The 24,200-nt window shown below is 46.9% G+C and overlaps 1 protein-coding gene across 4 annotated transcripts in view; it reads left to right on the forward strand.

Moving 5' to 3' along the window:
• The window catches only part of TENM4 (teneurin transmembrane protein 4), an 844,684-nt gene that overhangs the window by 788,988 nt on the left and 31,496 nt on the right, over positions 1-24,200 (forward strand). For all 4 annotated transcript variants that reach the window (XM_069564905.1, XM_069564907.1, XM_069564908.1 and 1 more), the window contains 3 exons: positions 4,586-4,818; positions 8,976-9,130; positions 14,720-15,597. In XM_069564905.1, the coding sequence (XP_069421006.1) occupies positions 4,586-4,818; positions 8,976-9,130; positions 14,720-15,597 (1,266 nt within the window). The remainder of the gene's footprint in view (positions 1-4,585; positions 4,819-8,975; positions 9,131-14,719; positions 15,598-24,200) is intronic.

Genomic DNA, 24,200 nt, shown 5'->3' on the forward strand with positions numbered 1-24,200 from the left:
CACTCTATGCTGGGCTTGCTCAGCATAGAGACCCCCCAGTCCCCTGGGCATTGTCCTCCCTGCCTTCCTTGAGGGATTAAGGGTCCTCACTTCCTCCCAGATCTCTCCTCTAGGGTCATGGAGGAATGTTTGAAGTCTGTTGTTCAGAAGTACATCTGAACAACAAATCTCTGTCAAACCCAGCTACACATACTATGTTAACTCGAAGAGATTCCTTAGTTGCCTCAGAAAATAGGTTAGACAGACAGTATTAAGTATGACATACTGGTGTTTTTCATTGTGTAGTAACATTGTCCTCAAAGTAGCCCTTGGAAGTAGTTATGATTATGCCTATTTCTCAGATGACAAATAATTGAGGCTCAGAGTAATAATTTGCCCAAGGTCACCTATCATGTGGGTGACGGGGCTGGTGTTTGAACCCCTGTAGGTGTGGTTCCAGTGCTCAAGCTCTTTCTACTAGTTCCAAGAACCAGTGGATTAAGGTCTGCCAAGGCTGCTACCTGATGTGGTCAAAGGACACCCCTTTGCACAAAGCAGGTCTTATTCTGAAGGAGAGGGAAAATCCCCACTCAGAACAGGGGATAGGTTGCCTTTGGTGCCAAGAGACTCCTGGGCTCACAGCTCCTACTAGGAAATTCTCTACATTGTCCAGATAGAGGTTAGAGTGAGGCCCACTGCAGCTCATTTACTTCAGGATTAATACCTTATAGCCCCTAAGATTTTGCATGATTTCCAGAGGCACCGAGGTTGTGTTTAAGGAAGTGGGAAAGAATGCAGGTCCTCAGGAACTCCTGCGCAAACTCTGGCAGTGGAACTGTGAGCCCGCTCTGTGCCCAGCCCTGCCCAGGATACTATGGATCAGAACTGGATCAGACAGGGTCCCTGTCCACAGCACCAGGCCTGGGGTCTCAGCAGTGGGCCATGTCCCATCTCTCGCATCTGTGGTTTGCAAAGTATTCTAAGGAAGGCCCCACTCCTCCGAGTACAGATAAGCAACATCGGCATCCTCTGAGAACTCATTAGAAGCGCAGACTCTCGGACCACACCTAGAACTGCGAAGCTGAAATCTTCATTTTAACATGATTCATGAGCACGTCAGAGTTTGAAAAGCTCTGCTCTAAAGGCATGGTTTCCAAAGCCAGCTGGGCCTCAGGAGCAACCAAGTGATCTTCAAGGGACAGATACCCAGGCCCTTCAGATGTGATGGGTGAGGGTTTTAAAAAACAGAAAAGTTTTCCAGGTGAATCTGATGTGCAGCCGTGTTGAGAACCATCACCCTACGATCCTTAGCAGTGGGTGTTTCCTGTCTGTAATCCCAGAGAAGCCAAGAGGCATTTACTCACTGATTCATACAGTTAGCAGGCCTTCCTGGAACACTGACTCTGTACCAGCTCGGAGCTAAGCACCAGGAACTTGAAGCCTGGCCCTGCCCCTAAAGAGTCCAAGACGTCCTTGAGGAATCAGACAGCCAAGCAGAAAAGGGTCTTAAGGTGCTGGAGGTACTAAAAGTATAATGTGCTGAGAGTTTGGTGGAGACACAACAGAGGAAGGAGGGGCAAGCAGAGACCCCAGAATCCGGGAGAGGTGGGTATTCCAGAGGAGGTGATGCTGAAGCTAAGTCCTAAGAGATGAGCAGGCACCCTGGGCGAGGAAGGCAGAGGAGCTTCCTAGGCCCTGAGGAGCAGCACGGTGAAATAGAGCGAACACAGACTCTGGCGTCCAGCCGATCAGAGAGAAACACCATCCTGCGACTTAGTACTGTCTGGCCCTACTCGAGTTTCAGGGTTCTAAACATCTCTCATCTCAGGTTTCTAAAGCAGTTGTTTTTTGTTTTTTGTTTGTTTTTTTTTAAAATAAGCACCTGCCTTCCATGGTATTTGTGATGAAAAGGAGGTGGTGCATATAAAAGGCTGGCACCATGTCTGGGACAAACTGGCGCCCAGAGGTGGTGGCCGATGCTTCCACACCAGCAGCCCGCGCATCCGCAGCTCTGCCCCCAGGACTGGGGGTGCAGCTCCCGGTGCAAGTGGCCCGAGGAAGAAGTGAGTGGAAGGTTGTCCAAGAGCTCTGCCGCCTGGAAAGGGCCACTGAGCTATTGAGCTGGATCATTTCACTGATCCTGATGATAAGCCTCTGAGCAGAGCAGGGCAGGGACACCAGCATCTGAGGCTAAGGAGCCTGCTGCTGGAAACTTTTAGGTGGCTTGTCCAAACTAGAACCCACATTCTCTCGGTTCAAAACTAGTGCTCTTTCCCTTACGGTTAGCTGATGAAACCCCAGCCTCAAATTTGTTCTGGGGCACAAAAGAGGGGGCCGCTGAACAGTCAGCCAAATGCCACCCTCTTCTGGAATTCACCGATCTGAGAAACGTCTCCTAAGTGGCGCTTCTCTGGGTCGATGCAGAAAGACGTGAGCCAAAATCTTGGGATGGGGGGCCTACTCTCAGTGGACAGGGGCCCCACCATATTCCTCAAGGACCCAGTTTCTGCCTTGATGAATAGCACCTGTTTGTTATGTGATATGAAAAGAAATTGACCTCCAGCCATCATCAAGAATCAGAAAGCTCAAGGCTGCCCCAGCATTGCAGAGTAGGATCTAAGGTCAGTGCATTTTATTTAGCCAGAATCAGTGTCATCTGGGAAAATTAAATCTGTCACTTGTTATAGGGAAAGTCACAGGGGACATGTCTAGCTAAATAGGGCATCTCTCCAGTTACCACCACTCCTAAGAGAGAAGTTACAAGAAAGCTAAGTGATTTGATTGAAAATACTGTTTAAATAAACTAAAAATGGAGATCTCATGCACTTAATGCCTGCTGTGGGCTAGAAAAGCATCAAGCTGAACATTGGAAACACAGAAAAGAATAAAATCCCATCTCTTCCCATCAAGTAGTGACAGGACTAGGGAGACAGAGTGGAAAGTCAAAGTGTTATCTGCTCAGTTCTGTTGGACTCTCTGCAACACAAAGAGTTTCAGGCTGATTCTTTACCACCTGAGCCCCCAGGGAAGACTTTGGGAGACAGACACATAAGTAAATAGCCAGAGCATTATGTCCAGTGTCCTGTAACCCAGATATGATAAAATAAGAATCTCAGTGCATAGGGAAGAAAGGCTGGAGGAGGTTTGAAAGAAAAGGTGCCGTTTGCGCTGACACCTGAAGAGTGGATAGCAGGTCAGCAGGCTGAGAACGGGAGGGTACAGGATGGTCCCCAGAGCAGGAACCACAGGTGCAAAGAGGCGTGAAGACATGTTTGAGGGACAAGTTGTCGGGATGGCTGATGGCAAGTGGTGAGAGAATGGCCTAGACTGGGAAGAAACTGTAAATCATTACGACATGATAGCAAAATTCAGCTTAATAAGAGATACCTACTCTTAGTCTTCTCCGAAGGTAAAAACAGACATAATGACTAATAATTAAAATAATAATTAGGATTATCAAGTGCCTACTGTGGGCTTCCTTGGTGGCTCAGACGGTAAAGAATCTGCCTGCAATGTGGGAGACCTGGGTTCGATCCCTGGGTTGGGAAGATCCCCTGGAGGAGGGCATGGCAACCCACTCCAGTATTCTTGCCTGGAGAATCTCCCTGGACAGAGGAGCCTGGCGGGCTGCAGTCCATATGGTCACAAAGAGTCGGACACGGCTGAGTGACTACGCACAGCACACGCAGCATTGTGTGCCATGCACTATGCTGAGTATTTTTCATATAATTTACATAACATTTTATATAATGTTCCCAATATACCAGCAAGGTTCACATGCCCATTTTGCAGGTGAAGAAAACTTGAGGCTCAGGAGACCCAGTCAGTTGCCCAGGTTTCAGAACCACTAAATGACAGAGCTAGACATGGAACCCAGACTGATCTGAGCCCAAACCTGCACAATTTTTCCTGCCCTGTGCCTGGAGATGCGGCCTCGTCTCCATCATCTCTCTGTACAGTCCCCATCTAGCTTCACATCTGTTAGCGCGTCCTGCTCTCTGTGGCTGTTGTGCAGAAACAGAACTATCACCGGCACAGCTCCCATTTCTTCTTCCTTGGCTGTTGCTGCCAATCACAGACTAATCGTGTGGCTCATTTGGGTCTGGCTGCAGGAAGGAGACTAGTGGGCCCCTGTTAAGTGTAACATGAGTGTCAAAAGAAGATGCCGTTGACACTGGCTGCGGTCCAGTCTGGCTGGGACCTTAGCAGTCAGTCCCAAGATGGGGGTGGAGCTGCTGTAAAAGCTGCATGGGGGAAGAGCTTGTGTGTTGTTTTGTTTCGTTTTGAAGTGTTTTTTAAAGTCAGATCCTTTCGTGTCTCTGGTCTGAATTTATAGACCACCTCTGGTCAGCCTCAACGGATAATCTTTTTAAAGAAAACACAGGCATCGCACTGTTGGCTGGGCATGACAGTCATCAACAAGAAGCGCTTGCATTCATAGTTGGGTGAGAAGCAAAGGCCAACCACAGAGGTCAGGAAAATTGGGGAACCATCACCCCAAAGAGGGACATTGTCTCCTCTTTGGCTTAATCTCAAGTCCTGTATCTCTGGCTGCCTGTCAGGAAAGAAGAAAATGCTCACCAGCTGGTGTGTCCTTGTTTTCCAGTCACAGCCCGGCACACAAATACTACCTGGCCACAGACCCCATGAGTGGGGCCGTCTTCCTCTCGGACACCACCAGCCGGCGGGTCTTCAAGATCAAGTCCACGGTGGTAGTGAAGGACCTCGTCAAGAACTCTGAGGTGGTGGCGGGGACAGGTGACCAGTGCCTCCCCTTCGATGACACTCGCTGTGGGGATGGTGGAAAAGCCACGGAAGCCACACTTACCAACCCCAGGGGTAAGGCTTGGCTTTCAAAACGCTCTCAGTAGCATTCGTAGGGGTAGTTCCATTTCCAAAAGCTAAACCTATTTATCATTGCAAAAAAGTGGGAAAATGCTAAGAACTCTACAGAGGAAAGTTTAAGCTGTCATAATTCCACCTGCCAGAAATATTCCCAATTAATATTTCCTATCTTTCCCCCTAGCTTTTTTTCTAAGTGTTTGTGTGTCTCTAATGCTCACCAGAAACAAACCAAATTAAGTCACATTAAACAAGTTGTTTTAGTAACCTACTTTTTTTCTAAGTGATATATCACGAATATTTCTCCATGTCACTAGAGTCTTCTATGAATTCGCTTTTAATGGCTATATAGTATTCCACCAAATGGATGTACCATTATTTATCAGTCCCCTCCCGTTGGATGTATATGCTGCCTTTCATGTCATTGTTTGATTTTTTAAAAAAAAAGTGGTAGTATATCATCTTTGCACATGTTCATGTCCTATAGGATGGGTCAACTCTGAAGAGTTTCAATTTTTAGGCCTTCCAAAAATTCGACCTCTTCACACCCACACTTACTTTCCATTCACTTGTTCAGCAAGTATTTGCTGAGTATGCAGTGTGCTGTGTGTGTATAGATAAGTTCACTTTTGCAGAAAAATCAGACCTGAATGTGAATCACAGAGATGGGAGAGGGGGAGAAGTGCTCCCTGAGGTGCAAGGAGAGAGAACTGTGCATTGAGAGTCCAGAGCCAAGGGACGCCCCTGTGCCCAGGAGACTGGAAGGCTTTTTGGAGGAGAACCAATCGTTGTCAGCAGACACCCATCAGCACGTGTTCACCGTGCAGGCCCTAAAGCCAATGACCTATGGTGTCTAAGCCACAGGGTCCTTGTCAATAAAATAGGAGTAATAATATCTTCTGTGTCTACCTCCTAGAACTGTGCTGAGAGTCAAAATTAATATGTTTCATATGATGGCCTATAAAAATGTCATGAGCAATAGTTTTCTTCAGTAGTGCCAGATATCAGGGCTTGGTTTCAAGTGTAGGCTGTAGACTTGTGAAGTTAGGCAGTCCTGTATTTGCATTCAGACAGTGCTACCTGATGGGAATCCCTGGTGGCTCAGCTGTTAGGAATCTGCCTGCAACGCAGGAGATGCGGGTTTGATTCCTGAGTTGGGAAGGTCCCCTGGAGAAGGAAATGGCACCCCACTCCAGTACTCTTGCCTGGGAAATCCCACGGATGAAGGAGCCTGGAGGGCTACAGTCCATGGGGTCGCAGAGTCAGACACGACTTAGCGACTAAACCACCACCACTATGCCGTTGCCGCCTAATAGCTGTGTGACTTTGAGTGAGTTGTTTAACCTCTCTGAGCCCCATTGTCCTCCTCTAAATAGAAATACACTGTACAGTTGTAGTCCAGATTAACTGTTATCAGGAATATAAATACTTGCTTAGGACAGTGGTACCAGGCCCATGATAAACATCTCATAAATGGTAATTCCTATTCCTGTTATATTGTATATACAGAATATCATGTATCATTACTTATATGTCTCTACTACATACCTGAAGTGATCAGGTAATAACTCCATGGGGTAAAGTCTGTGACACTTGTGGTTAATCTCCTTCTGAATTACGATTTCCTAATACTGAGAGAGTAGCCTGAGTGGAAAGAGCACTAGGCTTGAACTCAGGGCGCCTGCATTATGATTTTGCTCTGCAGCTCCCGGCTCTGGAACCTCCCCTGTGGGCCTCAGTTTTCCTTTAGTAAATGTGCAGATTGGGCTAAATGGTCTGTGAGAGCCCTTTTGGTGGCAATGTTCTATTCTCTTAAAATTAAAAGTTTTTTTTCTGAGAATTTTTATTCTCTCAAGATCTTTTCTCATTTGCTCCACACACATGTGTTCTCCACCCTCCTCTTTCACACACACACACACACACACACACACAGACACACACAGAAACAAACACACACGCACACACGCACACACAGATGTAGTGGCAGGGAAGTTGCCCCAAAGCCTGTAATTAACCCAGATAGAAATGACAAGGGTGCCAGGATGTGCGGACACTGTGCAACAGCGAGGAGAAAAGATGTCCATCTATTTAGCACAACAAAAGGAGACAAAATGAAGTCATTAATCAGAGCACGCATCACTTCTATTAGCCTGTGCAGCCAGCTTTGTAAACAAGAAACCCAGTTGTTCCTAGAGCATTCATCAGTCCTATAGTAGATGGAGGAGAAAGACCAAGCACAGCCACACAGACAAGAAAGCGCCTGTCTTAAGCACCTGTGCTTAAAGAATGAAATTAGTTTATATTCTAAGCAGGGACAGGAGGAGGACGTCCCCCACTTTAAGGCTGACGGTCCTCCACGTGAAATCACTGTTCAGCCCTGAACAGCCTAAGGCAGCGGGCAAGAGGAAGCCCAGCTCCCGTGGATATTCATCACGCAGAGGCCCTTGGCTGTCCTAACCCCACCCTCCTGACCGGTCATAGACCTGTGGGCCCTTGAGAGCAAGCCCAGAGTGGATTTCATGTTCTCATAATTCTAAGTCGTTACAGTAATCAAGGGCTAACTATCACAGGTCAGATGTTATTACCCGCATTTTATCCATGAAAAAAACTGAGACTTGGAAGTGAAGTGACTACCCCAAGGTTATATAACTGGGAGGCTTTTTAACTTTAAACATCTCCACCTCTGTGAAGCTTTTCCTGACTCCTTCTTTCGGTTCCTGCCCCCAGAGAAAACAAGATGAAACTGACCAGAATCTCCTTTATTTCCCCATGAACCGCTGTGGCTTCTGTCTCTCCCTGGGTCCAAAGTCATTCCTGTGCCCCCTCAGCTAGACCGTGCGTTCCTCAAGGGCACACCCTGTCTGTCTCTCAGGCCCAGGACCCCTCAGCGGGTCACACTTCTACAGGGTATGTCTGACTCCTGTGATTCTAGACCTGGGGTGTCAGTATCACCCGTGAGCCTTGGTCCTAGTCCCAGCCACCCTGTGAATTATTAATGGTATTTCCAGGAGTGAGACCAAGCAGATGCATGTGTATAAAGACAGGTATTTAAAGATTCTTCAGGTGATTCTTATCCATATCACTGGTTAAGAAGTCCTCACTTACTAGAGTGGTTCTCAAACTTTGATTTGTATCTTTTTACATCATTATCACCCAGGACACTGGTCAAAAATACAGGTAGATGTTCAGGCTGCACTTGAGATTTTGTGAACCGGGTGCCTGGGGGAGTGGTGCATTTTAGCTAGCTCCCAGGTGATTGTCATACACATCCAAAAGTTTGAAATATAGATCTAGAACAGTCTTTTCATCTCATAGCTAAGAAAACAATTGCAAGGACATCCAGTGACTTGCCCAAGGTCACACAGGTGGCCCTGGAGAAAGTCAGCAGGTGGGATAGTCTAGCAAATGGAGGGAAGGAATGTTGAATAATTCATTGTGCCTTTTTTAGACATTAAATTCACCAATATTCCCTACACAAATCCAAAGGATTCTTTTCTGGGCTCTATAATTCTAAAATAACCACCGAAACTAAAATAGTAATAGAGAACTCCCTGGCGGTCCAGTAGTTAGGACTCTATACTTCCACTGCAGCGAGCCTGGTTCAATCCCTGGTCAGGGAACTAACATCCCGCAAGCTGCATGGTGTGGCCAAAGAAATTAAAAATTAGAATAGAATAACATCAAATAGTAATAGACTAGAAAACCATGAGGGATGATTGTCCTGGAAGAAAAGAAAAATTACTGCCATCAAGGGGATTTGATGATTATAATTTCAGGTCTTCAGAAGTAGGTTAATTTACATAGTCCACCATTTTTTCATTGAAAATGTTCCTCCTTGCCACTGCCTCTAATGCTTAACTCCCGGCAGTTATGAGTCCAGGTTTTGTTTATGACTGAGATAATAAGTAAATATCTCCAGAGGCAGCAAGGTAGAACAACCAGAGGCCTGGGGAATCTGAAGACCTGGCTGCTGATCCCCTTTGTGCAAGCCCTTGGGCAGCTGTCTTCAGAAAGGGGATAAATGTCATGGGGAAGATCTAATCAAATCATAGAGGAGATGTGCCCATCACCCTGGGCACCCATCATTTCCATGAGTATGCGGGTTGTTAACCACCTCTAAGGCTGAACGTCCTGTTTGGGCTTCTCCACCCCAGGCATCACAGTGGACAAGTCGGGGCTGATCTATTTCGTGGACGGCACCATGATCAGACGCATTGATCAGAACGGGGTCATCTCCACCCTGCTGGGCTCCAACGATCTCAGCTCGGCCCGGCCCCTGAGCTGTGACTCTGTGATGGATATCTCTCAGGTAAGGAGAAGGTTTCGTCTGCTGGGGCCCTGGGTCGGCATGCTTGTCCTCTCCTGGGCACCCGGCTGGCCTGCTGGCTGTTGGTCTTTGCATTGCACAAGGCTGTGAGCACACTCTTGGTGCAGGGCCTCTTAAGAGCACTGACGACACGCAGAAGAGTCCAGCACAGTGTGGGGCTCTGGAAGGTCGCCATCAGAGGTGACAAGCGGGTGACACAGGAAGACCCGGAGGACGGAAGGAATCTGCCCCGTGTAGCCCTCGAAGGCGGGAGAGCTCATACAGTGTAAATCTAAATCCGTAACCTCATGAATGCACAGATACTTGAACATTGCCCGTTCTCCCTCTAGGCTGTAAGCTACGTGAGGACAGGAATTCTGTCCATCTTTCCTCTGCTGTAACCAGGTTCCTGGTACACAGCAGCACACCCAATACTTGTTTGTTGATTAATTCATTAGTGGATTGATTGAATCCCAGCTTTACCACTCACCAGCTGTATAACTTTAGACAAGTTGCTGAGGTCCTCTGAGCCTCGCTTTTCATATCTCTAAAATAGAAGTAATTGATGTTGTCCTGGCAGGACTGCCTTGAGAATACGGAAACGATGTATGCAAGAGCTCCGAGTGCCACTCGGCGCTCTGGAGGTGATCACTAAACAGAAATTCTAGTCCTGCTTTCATGGAGGAGGTGACTTTGTGCTAGCTTGTGAAGGTTGAATAGGAGTTTGTTGGGTGACAGGAAGAAAGGAGACATTTCACACAATGGAAACTGCATGTGCAATGGTACAAAGATGTTAGTGGGCCGAAAACATTCAAGGAACATTGGAAGATTGAACACTGAGCATAGGGTTCGTAGAAGGAAGTAGCAGGAGTTGGAGCTGGAGGTGTGCTTTGGAGCCAGTTAGGAAAGGACTTACCTTACCACACCAGGGTTTGAACATTAGCGAGTGTGCTCCAGGAGCCCCGTGTAGACCCAAGAGAGACACAAGGTTCTGGCTGCTGTTCTGCGTGTCCCTGCTTTGTCCTACAGTGACTTGAGAAAGGATGTGTCCTTTATTGCTCAATCCTTGAGTAGAACCTGGCCGGTGCTGAATCAGTGAATATCCATCTTGTCAAGATTAGCAAAGCCAGAGATCCAAGGAGGTTCAAATCGCATTAAATTTCAAGTTGGTGTTAGCAGTGGGCACACTTGGCTTTTAAACACCCTCGCTTCTAGGGGAGCCTGCATATAGGCCCTTTGCCACTCACTGCCAACCTGCTGCCTAGGTTCAACAGGTGACGGAGGCTGGGAGGCTTCCCAGCTTGTGCCCGCCCCTGCTCCCAGCGTGTCACTAAGCCCCTTGCCTGGACCTCAGGGCTGCTGCCGGCCATCCCACAGCTGCTGCTTCCCTGTCCGGTGCTGGTGTGGTTTCCCTCTGTACCAGCTACTGATTGTTATGCTCTCGAGTGGGAATCTGTTCTCTGCCACCCGTCTTTCCAATTTGGCAGGCTTCCCCTTGCTTGCTCTAGGGTTTCCTTCTCTGGTCTGTAAGCAAGCTTGATTTACCCCATCAGGAAGCGGCCACAGCCTGAGGATGTTACGTCGAAGTCTCTTCAGTTCTCCAAATGGGCCCTCCACCAGCCAGCACAGGGTGCCAAAAAATTTCAGTCCACACGTTGGAAAATGTCTAGCTTTAGCTGGAGGTACTGCCAAGCACCCAGATCAAAGGCTTGGAAGACAACTGGCATATTGTGGAGGTGGGAAAAAAAATCCACACTTAAATTCAGAAATCCTGGACTAAAATCTCCTTGCCCCTGGTCCTCACCACCCTCGTCCGAAATTGAAGCACAGGATTCTTTTTACTGCATTCTCTGGCATAGCGATAAACTCTTATACATGCATATGGGAAGGGGCCTAGCTTTCATCCTCAGAGCTTCCTCTATCACAAACACGCAGCTGTTTTGCTGTGTGGAGCAGGGAGGTGAGGCAGAGAAATGAGAAACCGCTCAGAGGTAAGAATGCAAAGGGGAGAACCAAGGAGCTCGCTCAGACTGAAGACCAGGTGGGAGGAGAAAATAGAGAGAGGCAGAGAGTAGAGACGTAATGGGAGATGCTGCCATCTGTCCGGAGCATCCATTCAGAACCAGGCATGAGTTCTCAACTCTGCAGCCTGCGGTCACCTCAGACACTGAGTATCACCCTGTCCGTAGTCCAAAATGATTTCCTGAGAACCTACTGTGTGCAGGCACTCTTACAAATGGGGACACAGAGATAGATATAACAACTTTTCTTATTTAATTGTCACCATAATCCTGCATGGAGTCGCAAAGTTGCAAAGAGTCAGACACAACTTAGCGACTGAACAACAGCAATAATCCCTCAAAGTAGGTATTGCATACCCTGTTTTATAGATGGGGAAACAGACTTGGTGAAGGAAACTGTGATTATAAATGCAGAGCTCTGTGCTAGGTTCCCTCAGGGGTGCAGAAAGGAAATTTTTTTCATGATATCATGTAAAACGTTTTGAACTTCTTTCCCGTATGTAGAAGGGGGTAATAAATATTACATAAGAGCCCCACACAGTGTCTGGCAGCTAATAATGGGCTGTAAGTATTCATTCTCTTTGTAATTTACAAAGAATTTCCTTGTGCATCGTCTCGTTTGATCCTCATGACTACTCATACAAGATTTATTAGCACCGTCTACATATAAGGAAAGTTCAAAGCACTCATGTAACTTGAGGAAGGTCACACCTGTGGTCACTGGTGGACTGAGTTAAGAAGTGAAGTGTCCGGACCCATAATCCCTCCCTCTTTCTATGCCATTCACCAGTCAGTCATTTGTCCATCCAGTTGATGATCTGTTTTTGCAAATAACTCTGCAATGAGGCAGTCAAGTCAGGGAGCTTTAATAAAGGCACAGCGTGCTCTGGGGAGCGGGGAGGGAGCTTGATTCCATCTCAGGATGACAGAAGTGCAAGCTGGAGGGACCTCAGCTCTCCATTCTGGTAATGGGAAATGAAGCCTCCACGTGATCATTGATCATCGCTAACAGGGAGGTAAAATCAGAGCAGCGTAGGGACTTGGTCCAGAACCATCACGCACGCACGGTGACTCCAAGCGCACTTCTTTTGCCTTCTTTCCTGGGTGGCTGAGTGCATGTGGGCACACAGGAGAGAGTAGGAGAGGCTTGTCCTTCCCTCCTCCCCCCTTCCTCTCCCTCTCCCTCCCAGGTTCCCCCACCACCACCACCCCCCCACCCATCAAGGAGCCGTCTTTTCATCGTAATGACAGGCAGAAAGGTCTCAGCAAGCATGTCCCCAAGGCGCCACAGGGCCAGAGGGCATAAAATATTTAGCAGCCAGTGTTGACAAGAAACGGGCTTTAGGAAATTGAAAATTCCCCTGTCACTTTAGAGTAAACTGTGTTCTTGATGCAGCCGAAGGCAGCTGTGATGCTGTGCTCCGGGGAGTGCTGGGAAGTGTGAAGGGAGGCAGCCCAGCCGCTGGTGCTGTGCTGTGGGGCAGAGGGGGCCCAGGCCGGGGGCGAGGAAGCACGCAGACCAGACCCTCGGAGCAGTGCAGCTGGCAGGGCCTGCTCCGTGCTGAGAAGGGCCCCGAGCTCAAGGGCCGGATGGAGGTGGCCACGTCTCAGAGGTGTATTGTCTTCTGGGGTTTCTTTCACTATAGTCAACTCCCAGATGCACATTGCAGGAAATATAAAAATTTTAAGTGACAAAGGAGAAAGTTAAAATTGCCTCTCCTCCCAACACCGGTTAACATTTCAGTGTATAACCTCAAGCTTTTAACCCTACTTCTGTCCATCATCTATCTACATTATTGTCTGGTTTCCCCAATTGGGATCACACTGTGATTACAGTTCTGCAGACTGTTCTTTCTACTTAATACGTAGCAAACATCTTCCCATGTCGTTAAATATCCATCTGTAACATCACTTTTAACTGCTGCACGGAGTGCTCTAACCTATGGGTGAATGAAATGGGCTATCATTTCTTCAGCCAGGTCTCTGTCATTGGGCATCTAGGTTGGTTCCAGCCTTTCACCATTATTAAAAATGGCTGTGATAAGCACTTCTATAGTCAGGAGTGTACAGGAGTAAATTTCTGGAAGAGAAATTGCTCATTCAATGGTATAACATTTATTTAAATAAGCTCCAAGTTGGACAGAATGTCAAGGACTTTTGGGGGGCTCAGGATCCTAAGGCGAAGAGTCCCCAGCCGTGGGGTGGATAAGGCAACTGGAGGCAGCAGCTGTCCGCCTACGTGCATTGTGGCTGGACCTCTCTGGGAACACAGTTGGCAAAGGGCTTCCCTTAGTGCCAGCACCTCCCAGGGTGAGATACCCAATATCCCAGCCTCCAAGGCCACCAAGGTAAGAAACAGCATCCTCACCTTAGACCTGCCAGGCTGCAGTCCCCTGCATGCCAACCTGCAGGCCAGCCTCCTGTGATCCTTGCTGGCATCCTGGCCTGGCTCAGAGGAGGCTCAGACCTGGGGCCCAGGACCTCTGAACCCTCCATTCCCATAGCTGACGTGTTCATCTCTCCCAGGTGGACTTGTTCTCTGAGGTGCTAGAAACCATCATCCAAAGCAAGGTATCACCAACTTCAGTATGTGTGTGCAGGAGCCTCAAAGGGATTTTGTTGAAATGCCAATTCAGATTCAGTAGGTTTGGGGTGGGGGCAACCATTCTGCTATACTGACCAGCTCTCAGGCGATGCCAACGCTCTTAGGCCAGAGATCACCCTTGAAGGAGAAAGATCCAGTTTTGATTCCAAGGCACATATTAGGACCATCCAGGATGCTTTTGTGCCTTTCCCAGAGCCCCATACCCAGGGATCTAATTTAATTGATTTAATTGATCAGAAGTGGAATTTTAGCATCAATACTTTCTTAAATCACCACGGGTCCTTCCTGTGTAGCCAGATTTGAGAATCACAGGTCTACAACTACGTCAGACAGGGGCCAGGGTTGCTTTTACTTTACATCCCCAGCCCCTAGCCATGTGTTACTCCATGAACTCGAACTGAGAAATCCTCTGTCATGCATTTAGCGACAATTCATGTAAAATCTTCCTTAAGCCTCTAAACAACTTCTCGTTCAGCCTCCAGACTCCATCTACCTTCCCCTCCCACCTCCGTAACATTAGCTGCCATTCTTTGAGCGCTTCTGGGAGGTCAGACCCTCGGGACTATTATCATTACTTATCTCACAGATGTGAATATTGAGGCTCAGAGAGGCAAAGTAACTTGCCCAAGGTTCTAAGTGGGGGAACTGGGATCTGAATCCAGGCCTGTCTGACTCCGTAGTCTCTCCTCTCACCTGTTCCTTTTGTTTATCTGTTTGTTATCCCCTTCTCTGTGTTTCGTCAGTCTAACGTAGACCATCGGATGTCTCGGTGGGGCTCTCGCATAGTTTCTGTCTGATCAGGGGCTGATATCCGCGGATGATGACAGGCTGCTTCCTGCTGATCAGGCAGGACTGCCTGTGCTGGCGCTTGGTCCCCTCTACAGCGACCCAGGGCTCTACAGGGTGTGGGATGATCGGTGGTGAGCACCTCGCCAGGCATCTGAGTGTCCATGTCTCCATTATCAGGTTCGCCTGGAGTGGCCCACAGACTTAGCCGTCAACCCGATGGACAACTCCCTCTATGTCCTGGACAACAACGTGGTCTTGCAGATCTCTGAAAATCACCAGGTGCGCATCGTCGCTGGGAGGCCCATGCACTGCCAGGTGCCCGGCATCGACCACTTCCTGCTGAGCAAGGTGGCCGTGCATGCGACCCTGGAATCGGCCACTGCCTTGGCCGTCTCTCACAATGGGGTCCTATATATCGCTGAGACCGACGAGAAGAAGATCAACCGCATCAGGCAGGTCACCACCAGCGGAGAGATCTCACTGGTTGCCGGAGCCCCCAGTGGCTGTGACTGTAAAAATGATGTCAACTGTGATTGTTTCTCTGGAGATGATGGTTACGCCAAAGATGCGAAGCTGAATATCCCATCTTCCTTGGCTGTGTGTGCTGACGGGGAGCTTTATGTGGCCGACCTTGGGAATATCCGAATCCGGTTTATCAGGAAGAACAAGCCTTTCCTCAACACCCAGAACATGTATGAGCTGTCCTCCCCGATAGACCAGGAGCTCTACCTGTTTGATACCAGTGGCAAGCATCTGTACACCCAAAGCCTACCCACGGGAGATTACCTGTACAACTTCACCTACACCGGGGATGGTGACGTCACGCTCATCACAGACAACAACGGCAATGTGGTCAGCGTCCGCAGAGACTCCACAGGGATGCCCCTCTGGCTGGTGGTCCCGGACGGCCAGGTGTACTGGGTGACCATGGGCACCAACAGTGCACTCAAGAGCGTGACCACACAAGGGCACGAGCTGGCCATGATGACATACCACGGCAACTCTGGCCTGCTGGCCACCAAGAGCAGTGAAAACGGGTGGACAACGTTTTATGAGTAAGTGTCAAGACCAGGCCGTTCGGGGGTTTTGTTTCATGGGTGCACTGTAGAATTAGAGGTCAGCTGATGAAGTGTTCATTTATGGATGTTTTTTATTTTAATTCGCTGGAGATGTAAACCATGACCGATTACATGTTCTGCATGTTAATAACCCAGATGATTACTCCTAGGAAGGAACATCGTGTGGTAGGAAAGGCATGAGCTCTGAAGTCAGAGAAGCTGGGCTTGAATCCAGCTTTCCCTGTGGACTTAATCTCTCTAGGCCTCAGCTTCCACCTCTGTAAAACGGAAACCTTCCCCAATGGACTCACTACAGGAAGGTGACATAGATGGAAAATACTTGGTTAAGTGTCAGCAATTGTCCACATAATCCAAGTCCACATCTTTTTTTATAATTAATTTATTTTTCATTGAAGGATAATTGCTTTACAGAATTTTGCTGTTTTCTGTCAAACCTCAACAGGAATCAGCCACAGGTATACATATATCCCCTCCCTTTTGAGCCTCCCTCCCATCTCCCTCCCCATCCCACCCTTCTAGGTTGATACAGAGCCCCTGTTTGAGTTTCCTGAGACATATAGCAAAGTCTCGTTGGCTATCTATTTTACATATGGTAATGTGAGTTTCCATGTTACTCTTTCCATACATCTCACCCTCTGCTCCCCTCTCCCCATGTCCATAAGTCTGTTCTCTATGTCTGTTTCTCCACTGTTGCCCTGTAAATAAATTCTTCGGTACCATGTTTCTAGATTCCATATATATGGGTTAGAATATGGTATTTATCTTTCTCTTTCTAACTCGCTTCCCAAGTCCACATCTTTATGATTCAAAACTTTTTCTTTCACTTTTAACATTTTGGATAGAATTTATGAAGTGCATTAGATGCCTCCCTTTTTGTTATACAGGCATAAAATCTTTCTTTTATGAGTCAAGGTCATTAATAAGAAACAAGGCATTTGATGCTGCCATGTTGATCTCAGAGAAACAGCAGTGTGTAGTCCTGAAGAAAGATCTCAGCTCCCTGCCCTGGGATTGAACCTGGGTAACCTGGATGAAAACCAGGAATCCTAGTCACTAGAAAACCAGGGACTAGAGGCTAGAAGTAAAGTGGTCCTGACTCTTGCCCCAGTTTGAAAGCAAGAATGTTTCAAGGAGGCAAAAACTGTAAAAACAGAAAGTTTATTATTAGAGACACAACATAATGTCTGGGAGAGCACACAGGAAAATAGTTTGTTTATCTGACTCAGAAGCAGGGCAGAGAAACACACCCAGAGAGAAAGGGTATGGTCATTCTCTCTAATGAAGAGGAACACAGTAATTCAAAGAGACATACCCGGAGACAAGTGTGGGCATCCGGAATGAGGAGGCACACGGTAAGAAGGTGATTTAAATCACTTATCTAGGATCATCCTTCCGAGTCTTTGTTTACTTTTGACCGATTGTCTAGTTTCTTTCTTCACCCGTGACTGGTCCTAGGACCCTCCCCAGGATGTGTGCACAACTTTTCGCTAAGGTGGATCCCACCACAGAGGCCTGTGGGTGCATGTCCATACTTACGGGGTGGGGTCCCCTCCCTTTCGACCCCCAAGGAGCCTCCCTGCACTTGGGCAGGCAGGGAAGTCGTCCTTGACCTCAGGAGTGGGCCTCTTACCACTTTACTTTAGCAGAGCTCAGCTTTTTTGCCACTAGCTTTGTCCTTGCAGTGTCTGGGTGAGAACAAAGCTTGAATTTTACTCCACTCGACAAATAGCAGGTGTCTAGCCCGGGGGCCCATCTGTCTCCTACCTCGATATGAAGCTAGTTCCCGGAAAATGAGGCTATAGACCCGTCCATTCCTGCCTAAAGTGATTCTAAACAGTTCTTTCTTTAGCTCCTGTGCCTAATCCTTAGTTTTACCACCTCCTCCCTCCATGTGGCGCTATCATATCATTGTTTCAATTGTGGTGGCCGACTTCAGTAGCTCGCTTCCCTTCTCTTCATCCAGGGTAGGGGTTCTTAAATGATGTAGTCAGAGAACCAGACATTCAGCTTATTATAATCCTCGCCAAAATTAAATATGTATATATATCTCCAGGGTGTTCCTCTATGAGGTATTTTAATGAATAGACTTGTAACATCTATTTCTACTTAGATCCTTTTTAAGCTGCTTTTTGAGGTTTTAGCCATGTTCCACACAACTGAGGCTGTCAAATATTAGACAAGTACATGGGAGAGAGGGAAGGAACCAGCCTCACTGCCCATCACTGATGGGCTAGGAACTGTATTACTGTATTCAGGCCGCGAATCATCTCTGGAAGAAGCAGAAACGGAGACACTGAGGCTCAGAGAGGCTCATTTGTTCATTACTGTCTAGTGAGACCTCACAGAACAGGGGTCACAGCCCACATCTGTCTGATACAAGAGCTCATGCTCCTGCAGCCCTGCCCTGCTGCCCCGTACAGAGTTTGTTAATCCCAAATGAACTTGAATCTTTGAACCCTAAGTTTTTCTCAACCTTGATCAAGCATCAGTTTCTCACAATCCTAGCATCCTAAACAAAAGGAGCTATCATAGATTTTTGAATACAATTTGCACCAAAAAAGAAAAAGTCACAGCAGTTTGTACAAAGTTCACTGGCTAAATTCCCTTCTCCAAATGGGCACCTTGTTAATTACAAAAATAAAAGACAAAGATCCAAGAAAACAGCAATTATCTTGATTAACTCATCTAAATGGAAATACATTAAATAATTCAATTTTCTCCCTGTTGCCCAGTGGAAATCCCTTATACATTATTTAGCCAATACAGGGGTTTCTTTGTTGGAGCAGGTCGGTGCCCTCGATTCGGTCTCAAGGTCACTCCTTCAAATCGCAGACTGAATGCTTACACGTCACTGCAGCCGTTACTCTCAACCAGCCCTGAAATTGAAAAGCATGTCCTACACCTCTACCAGCAAGGATCCCCTTCCCCTCTCCCTGTCTTCCTTGATGAAATTATACAGCCATATTTGATGACTTACGAAGAAGGAAGTTAGTACCATCACTTTTTAGAAAATTGCACTTGGAATTCCACAGTATCTACTTCATAGCTGTATTCAGAAGCAGGAGATAAAAGCCCTAAAAGAGACAAGTGAAAGTCACCTTTTTTGAGATCCAACTGTGTACCAGGCTCTTTCTCATTGAATCTTCACAGCAACCTCAGATGGTAGAGATGATCAGTCCTGTTTTTCACAGATGATCAAACCAAGGCACGGGAAGACTAGGTAACGAGTCTACAGTCACACAGTGAGAACTGAGCAGAACCAGAACACACGTCCATGCTCTTTCAGCTACACCGACTGGGTTCACCCAGATTCTTTGTAACTTATCTGTATGTTACGGACTAAAGTTGTATCTTTTTCATAGGGATAGTCTGGGGTTCAAATTTTCAGGGAAATAAAACATGGAAAACGATATCTGACTCATCATAAGTACTCAAATGACAGTTATTGCTATTGCTGTTATTGTTATTTCAAGTAATATTAGTATTAGCATTTCAAGCAGTAGTATTAAGTAATTGCTGAGATGTTGTTTGGGCATGTAAGGTATTTACCTGGCAGCAGTTGCGAGTCAGCTAATCAAAGAAACAGACCAAAGTTGTAATTGAAGTTAGTAGAAATTAGAGGAGGGCTTCCCTGGTGGCTCAGATGGTAAAGAACCTGCCTGCAGTGCAGGAGCCCCAGGTCCGATCCCTGGGTTGGGAAGATCCCCTGGAGAAGGGAATGGCAACCCACTCCAGTGTTCCTGCCTGGAGAATTCCATGGACAGAGGAGCCTAGTGGGCTACAGTCCATGGGGTCACAAAGAGTCAGACACAGCTGAGCGACTGACACGTGCACGCACGCACACACACGCGCGCACACAGGAAGTAGAGGGCAGATCAGAAGAGCAGACTCAGGTGTCAAGTCTGAGGGATGAAGGGATGAACCAGGAAAGGGGTCAGATTCCTGAAATGGATGGGAAAGAGTTATACAGGATGGGTCCAGGAAAAATGGTTCAATTCAGGTTGTGAACATAGCAAGGATACCAGATACTTATTTTTACTGGATATTTGCCATGTGATTTCAGGAGCAGGCTGGCTTCCAGACCCAAGTCTCAATCAGACAGAAATAATGCCTGACCTACCCCATTTTAGGGCCATTATAGGAATCAAAAGACTAAGTAAATGCTGAAAGTGAAAATACTTTGCAACCAATGTTGCTCCCAAGAAGTTATGGTATAAAAATTATCATTATGGTATTTCTCAATACAGATTTGGACAGATTTCGCCATTGCACATTGCTCCAATGAATTTCCTACTTTTAGGTCCATGAGGCAGCTTAATAGATTCCAAACCAAAATGCTCTAATACTTTAAAAAAAAAAATCAGCCCAGGCTTGCCTATAACACAGGCTATTACTGAAATGAATTTTAAGTTGGCTTTATCGACCCTCTCAACAGATTAATACATCTAATATAAACGTCTCACATGTCAGAGCAAGCAGCTTGACTTAAAGTGTTTATAATTCTGGGGAATCGAGGATCCTTTTCTTCTCTCAACCCAGAGATCTGCCAGTCGGAAACCTAAAAGGGGTCTGTAATGCTTTCATGTCTAGCCTGTGGCGGCATTAATTTCAGACGTGGGCTCCTGGGCTGGTGGCATTTGCTGGCTAAGAAAACGGCCTGACAAGAGGAGGCAGGTTCCAAAATTGGCTTATTAGATGGGCGTGAGTAAGTTTCATAAGGGAAGTGGCTCTGGCACTCAGAGCCCTGTGACAGCTCCCATCATCCTTATGCTCAAGCTATCTACCCTGAGACCCTAACTAATGCCTCTCTGTACACGCTTGGGACTTGCCAACTAGGAGGTGCTCAGTAACTATTTTATGAGTGAAATTTACATTCGGGCGGGAAGGAAACAAGAAGGGAAGGAAAAAACACATGCTGTCCTGAGAAAAATGCTAGGTTTCCATCGCAGCTGCAGTACCGCCAGTGCTCCTAGCAGGAAACGGAATTCAATTCCAATGGTTCCAGTGAGGAGGCTTCGCTTCCCATTTTTGCTTGAGGATATAAGAGCCAGAAAAGGCATTGTTCCCATCCTTACGATGAAAATAAGCCAGACGAGTGGCAAATGCATGAGTTTTCCTTGAACTCCTTCTCTGAGGTCACAGGGCAACCAAGTGGCCAGGCCTTTTACAGAGTGCCACACCACAGACAAGATGTGGGTGCCAGCTTCCCTGGGGTGGTTGCAACCTGTCCCTGGGGAAACAAAGCATTCAGCTTGGGGAAATTATGAAGACTAAATGTGTCCTGGCAGGAGAGTGTGTAGCCCTTGGAGGCTGCAGATATTGGGAGAGTCCACAGTCTCCAAAACTTTTCTCCACAAACCCCGGCAGGTACTACAGAGAAAAAGTAGGAAAATAATCCCTTGTAGTAGACCTGGAGGAGGGGTACAGCAGCTGCTAAGGGAGGGGGCTCAAATTTCTGCCTGCTTCACTCAGACCCTTCTCACCTGATCTCCCATACGGAACAAAAGCCTTAATCTGTGGAGAGAACAGTGAACACTATTCTACTTAGGCCCTAAGGAAAAAGAAAATTCTAACTACTGCTGGAAGAGAAGCAGGAATACTTAATGGGCCCAGAAGAACAGCCTGAAAGGGGCAGGAGCACTGAAGAGGCCACACTCCTGAGATTCAGGGATACATGCCAATATTGATATAAGACTGAGGCTCAATCAGAACAAAAGAGAATTCTCTCAAGCTTGCCACCCACCACTGCTAGCTAAAAAGCTTAACATAACAATGAAAAGTGGAATACTACTGGGAAGGAGATAAGAAGGACACAAGAGCCTAAAAAGAGACCCTTTCTAAGGCTGGGCACAAAGATGGGACCTAAACCTGAGAATAAAGTAGGCAGATTGGGAAAAAAAAAAAAACCCTCTGGCAAACTAGTTTCACACCCTAAGTACAAGATATTGCTGGAGGAATGTAAAGCCTGTGACGCATTAAGGTTAGCCGTAGAAATAACACATTGCAAAGCCAGCCCAAATCCTAACTAAATTAACTTAAACTCTCTCACTAAAGTGCAAGCAGGAGAAAACTCATACCCAAAATCTACTGCCTCAGTCTCTGCTGCGCTACACAAGATGTCACACTTTCAAATGAATCTACAGAAAGGCAAGAAAAAGCAGCACTCTCCCAGGATCAAAGGTATCGCCAGAAGAACACTCAGATGTGACACAGATGTTGAAACTGTCTCTTAGGAATTTAACGAAGATTACGTAGGGAATTCCCCGCTTGTCCAGTGGCTAGGACTCTTCATGCTCACTATGAAGGGCCCAGGTTCAACCCCTGGTCAGGGATCTGATACCCTGCAGGCCCGGCAGCTAAAATAAAATACTGTCGTGGGAAGGGTGGAAAACATGCAAGATCAGATGGATATTTTAGCAGAGAAATGGAAACTGTAAGAGAGAATCAACTGGAAATGCGAGAAATGAAGAACCTAGAGGTGAAAATTGTCCTGTGGGCTTACCAGTAAAGTTGAAACAGCTGAGGAAAGTAGATAGATCAATAGAAATTATCCAACCTGAAATGCAAGGAGGAAAAGAAGAAAAAATATAGAAAAGGGCATCTAAGAAATGGGGGACATCAACTGCTCTAGTATACATTTAATTAGAATTCCAGAAGAAGACAGAAAGAGCAAGGCAGGAGAAACATTTGAGGAAATAATGGTTGAGAACTATCCATATGGAATTAGACACCAAAACCACAGACCCAGAATCTCAGAAAGCACCAGGCAGAATAAGTACACACACACCCACAGGTATCTATGCATATCCTATTCAGACTGCTGAATACAAAAGGAAAAGAGAATCCTGAGAGCAGTGCCATACGGGGCCTTTTTTTTTTTTTTAATACAGAGGAGCAAAGATAAGAGTCATAGCAGACTTCTCATCAGAAGAAGAAATGTGAAAAGAGAAATACATATAAATTAGAAAACAGAAATGCTGAAAGAAAGAAGAAATCTGTCAACCCAGATTTCTATATCCTGCAAAGAAAACATCTTTCCAGTGAAAAATGGTATAGAGGTATAGGCAAGAATAAGGGAGCCAAGGAAGGACGGTGAGGCACCCAGGCACTAAACACACTGAATAACCATTACCAGCCCTCGGGCTGAAGGGCAAGGCAGGGAAGTAACAAGACATTGTTACTAAAGCCCAGTGGGAGTTGCAGCCATGTAGAAGGCATCTGGCAGGAGCTGTAATTTGGGGTGTATGCATCCGCTATTAGAAATATGGGACCAAAAGAGAGAGAGAGTAGGGAAAACTTCTCCTCTTGACCTGCAGTCTCTCACAACTGCCTGCCATTGGCTATATCCAACCAGAAGCAAGCCCGCAAGGAAGGCCCCAGGGATGCAGTCTGCAGAGGTCAGCCTGTCAAGGCACAGGGCAGGGTAGAAAATGAGTCTGAGGAGGGAACAGGATAAACAGCACAGCCACAGACTGGCTCTGTGACACTGTTCACATAAGTGGCAGAGCAGACAGGGTTCAATCCCAGATCTACCTAAGAACTTTCTAGCAGATGCATGGCCTCAAATATAACATCGATGAGAGATAAGACCTACAGAGGTAGGGTGGGCCAGCTCTTAGAAATCCTGAAGGCTACAGTTCATTGCTGGGAGTTACTGCTGCTGCTGCTGCTGCTAAGTCGCTTCAGTCGTGTCCGACTCTGTGCGACCCCATAGACAGCAGCCCACCAGGCTCCCCCATCCCTGAGATTCTTATGGGAAATGGGCAGCAAGGACAAATTTTTATTGCAGAGCCAACAAGCAGCCTGCCTCTGCTGCAGTTTTGGGGTAGTTACCGTTTAGAGATGCCACTCTGTTACAGAGACCTAAGGTCAAGGGATCTGTTGGTGTGCATGGGCTGTGAACTGTAATTATTCACAGAGAATACAGTGGCCGTTTCCTCTTGTTGATGATGGCGGTGTTTGGAACAATCATAGATGAAAGTCCTAAAAAATCAAGTCTTTATTTTCCAACTAAAAAGTGCCCAATCAGCAAAAAGTTTGCTATCAGAAAGGCAATGTGGCATTTCCCTCACCGAGCGCGTGTAGTGAAGTGGATCAAGGTGTGAAGTATCGAGTGTGAAGAACACTCGCAGTGTGTGTGAAGATAGCTCCCAGCGGTCCTCTTCTGAGAGCCAAGTTTGCAACCACTCTATGAATCTCCTGTGTGTGTTCTTTCTCTGTAATCCAAAGATGCTTTGGAAAAACAAGTGAAGAAAAGTCGGTGGGGGGAAATAGTGAGAAACCGATCACCTGGCTGTCTCCATCACACCCCCAGGTGGGGGCTGAGCATCACTGTAGAGTCAGCTGTAGCGGAAGCAAAGAAGAGCGTCGTGAAGAGAAAGCTGTCCCTCTTCTCTACCCACTTCAGAGTTCCAAGCGCAATCTTTTCTTTAACGTAGTTGAACACAAAGGTTTTGATTTGTAACGGCACCATCTTTCCAGAAAGCTCGATGACAGAACACAGGCTTTAAGATCAGACAGACGTGACAGAGTCTATAGCCTCTGTTAGCCATGGGCTCTTAAGCAAGTTATTTATCTTT

Source organism: Ovis canadensis, chromosome 21, assembly GCF_042477335.2.
Source record: "Ovis canadensis isolate MfBH-ARS-UI-01 breed Bighorn chromosome 21, ARS-UI_OviCan_v2, whole genome shotgun sequence".
In the NCBI taxonomy this organism is placed as follows: Eukaryota; Metazoa; Chordata; class Mammalia; order Artiodactyla; family Bovidae; genus Ovis; species Ovis canadensis.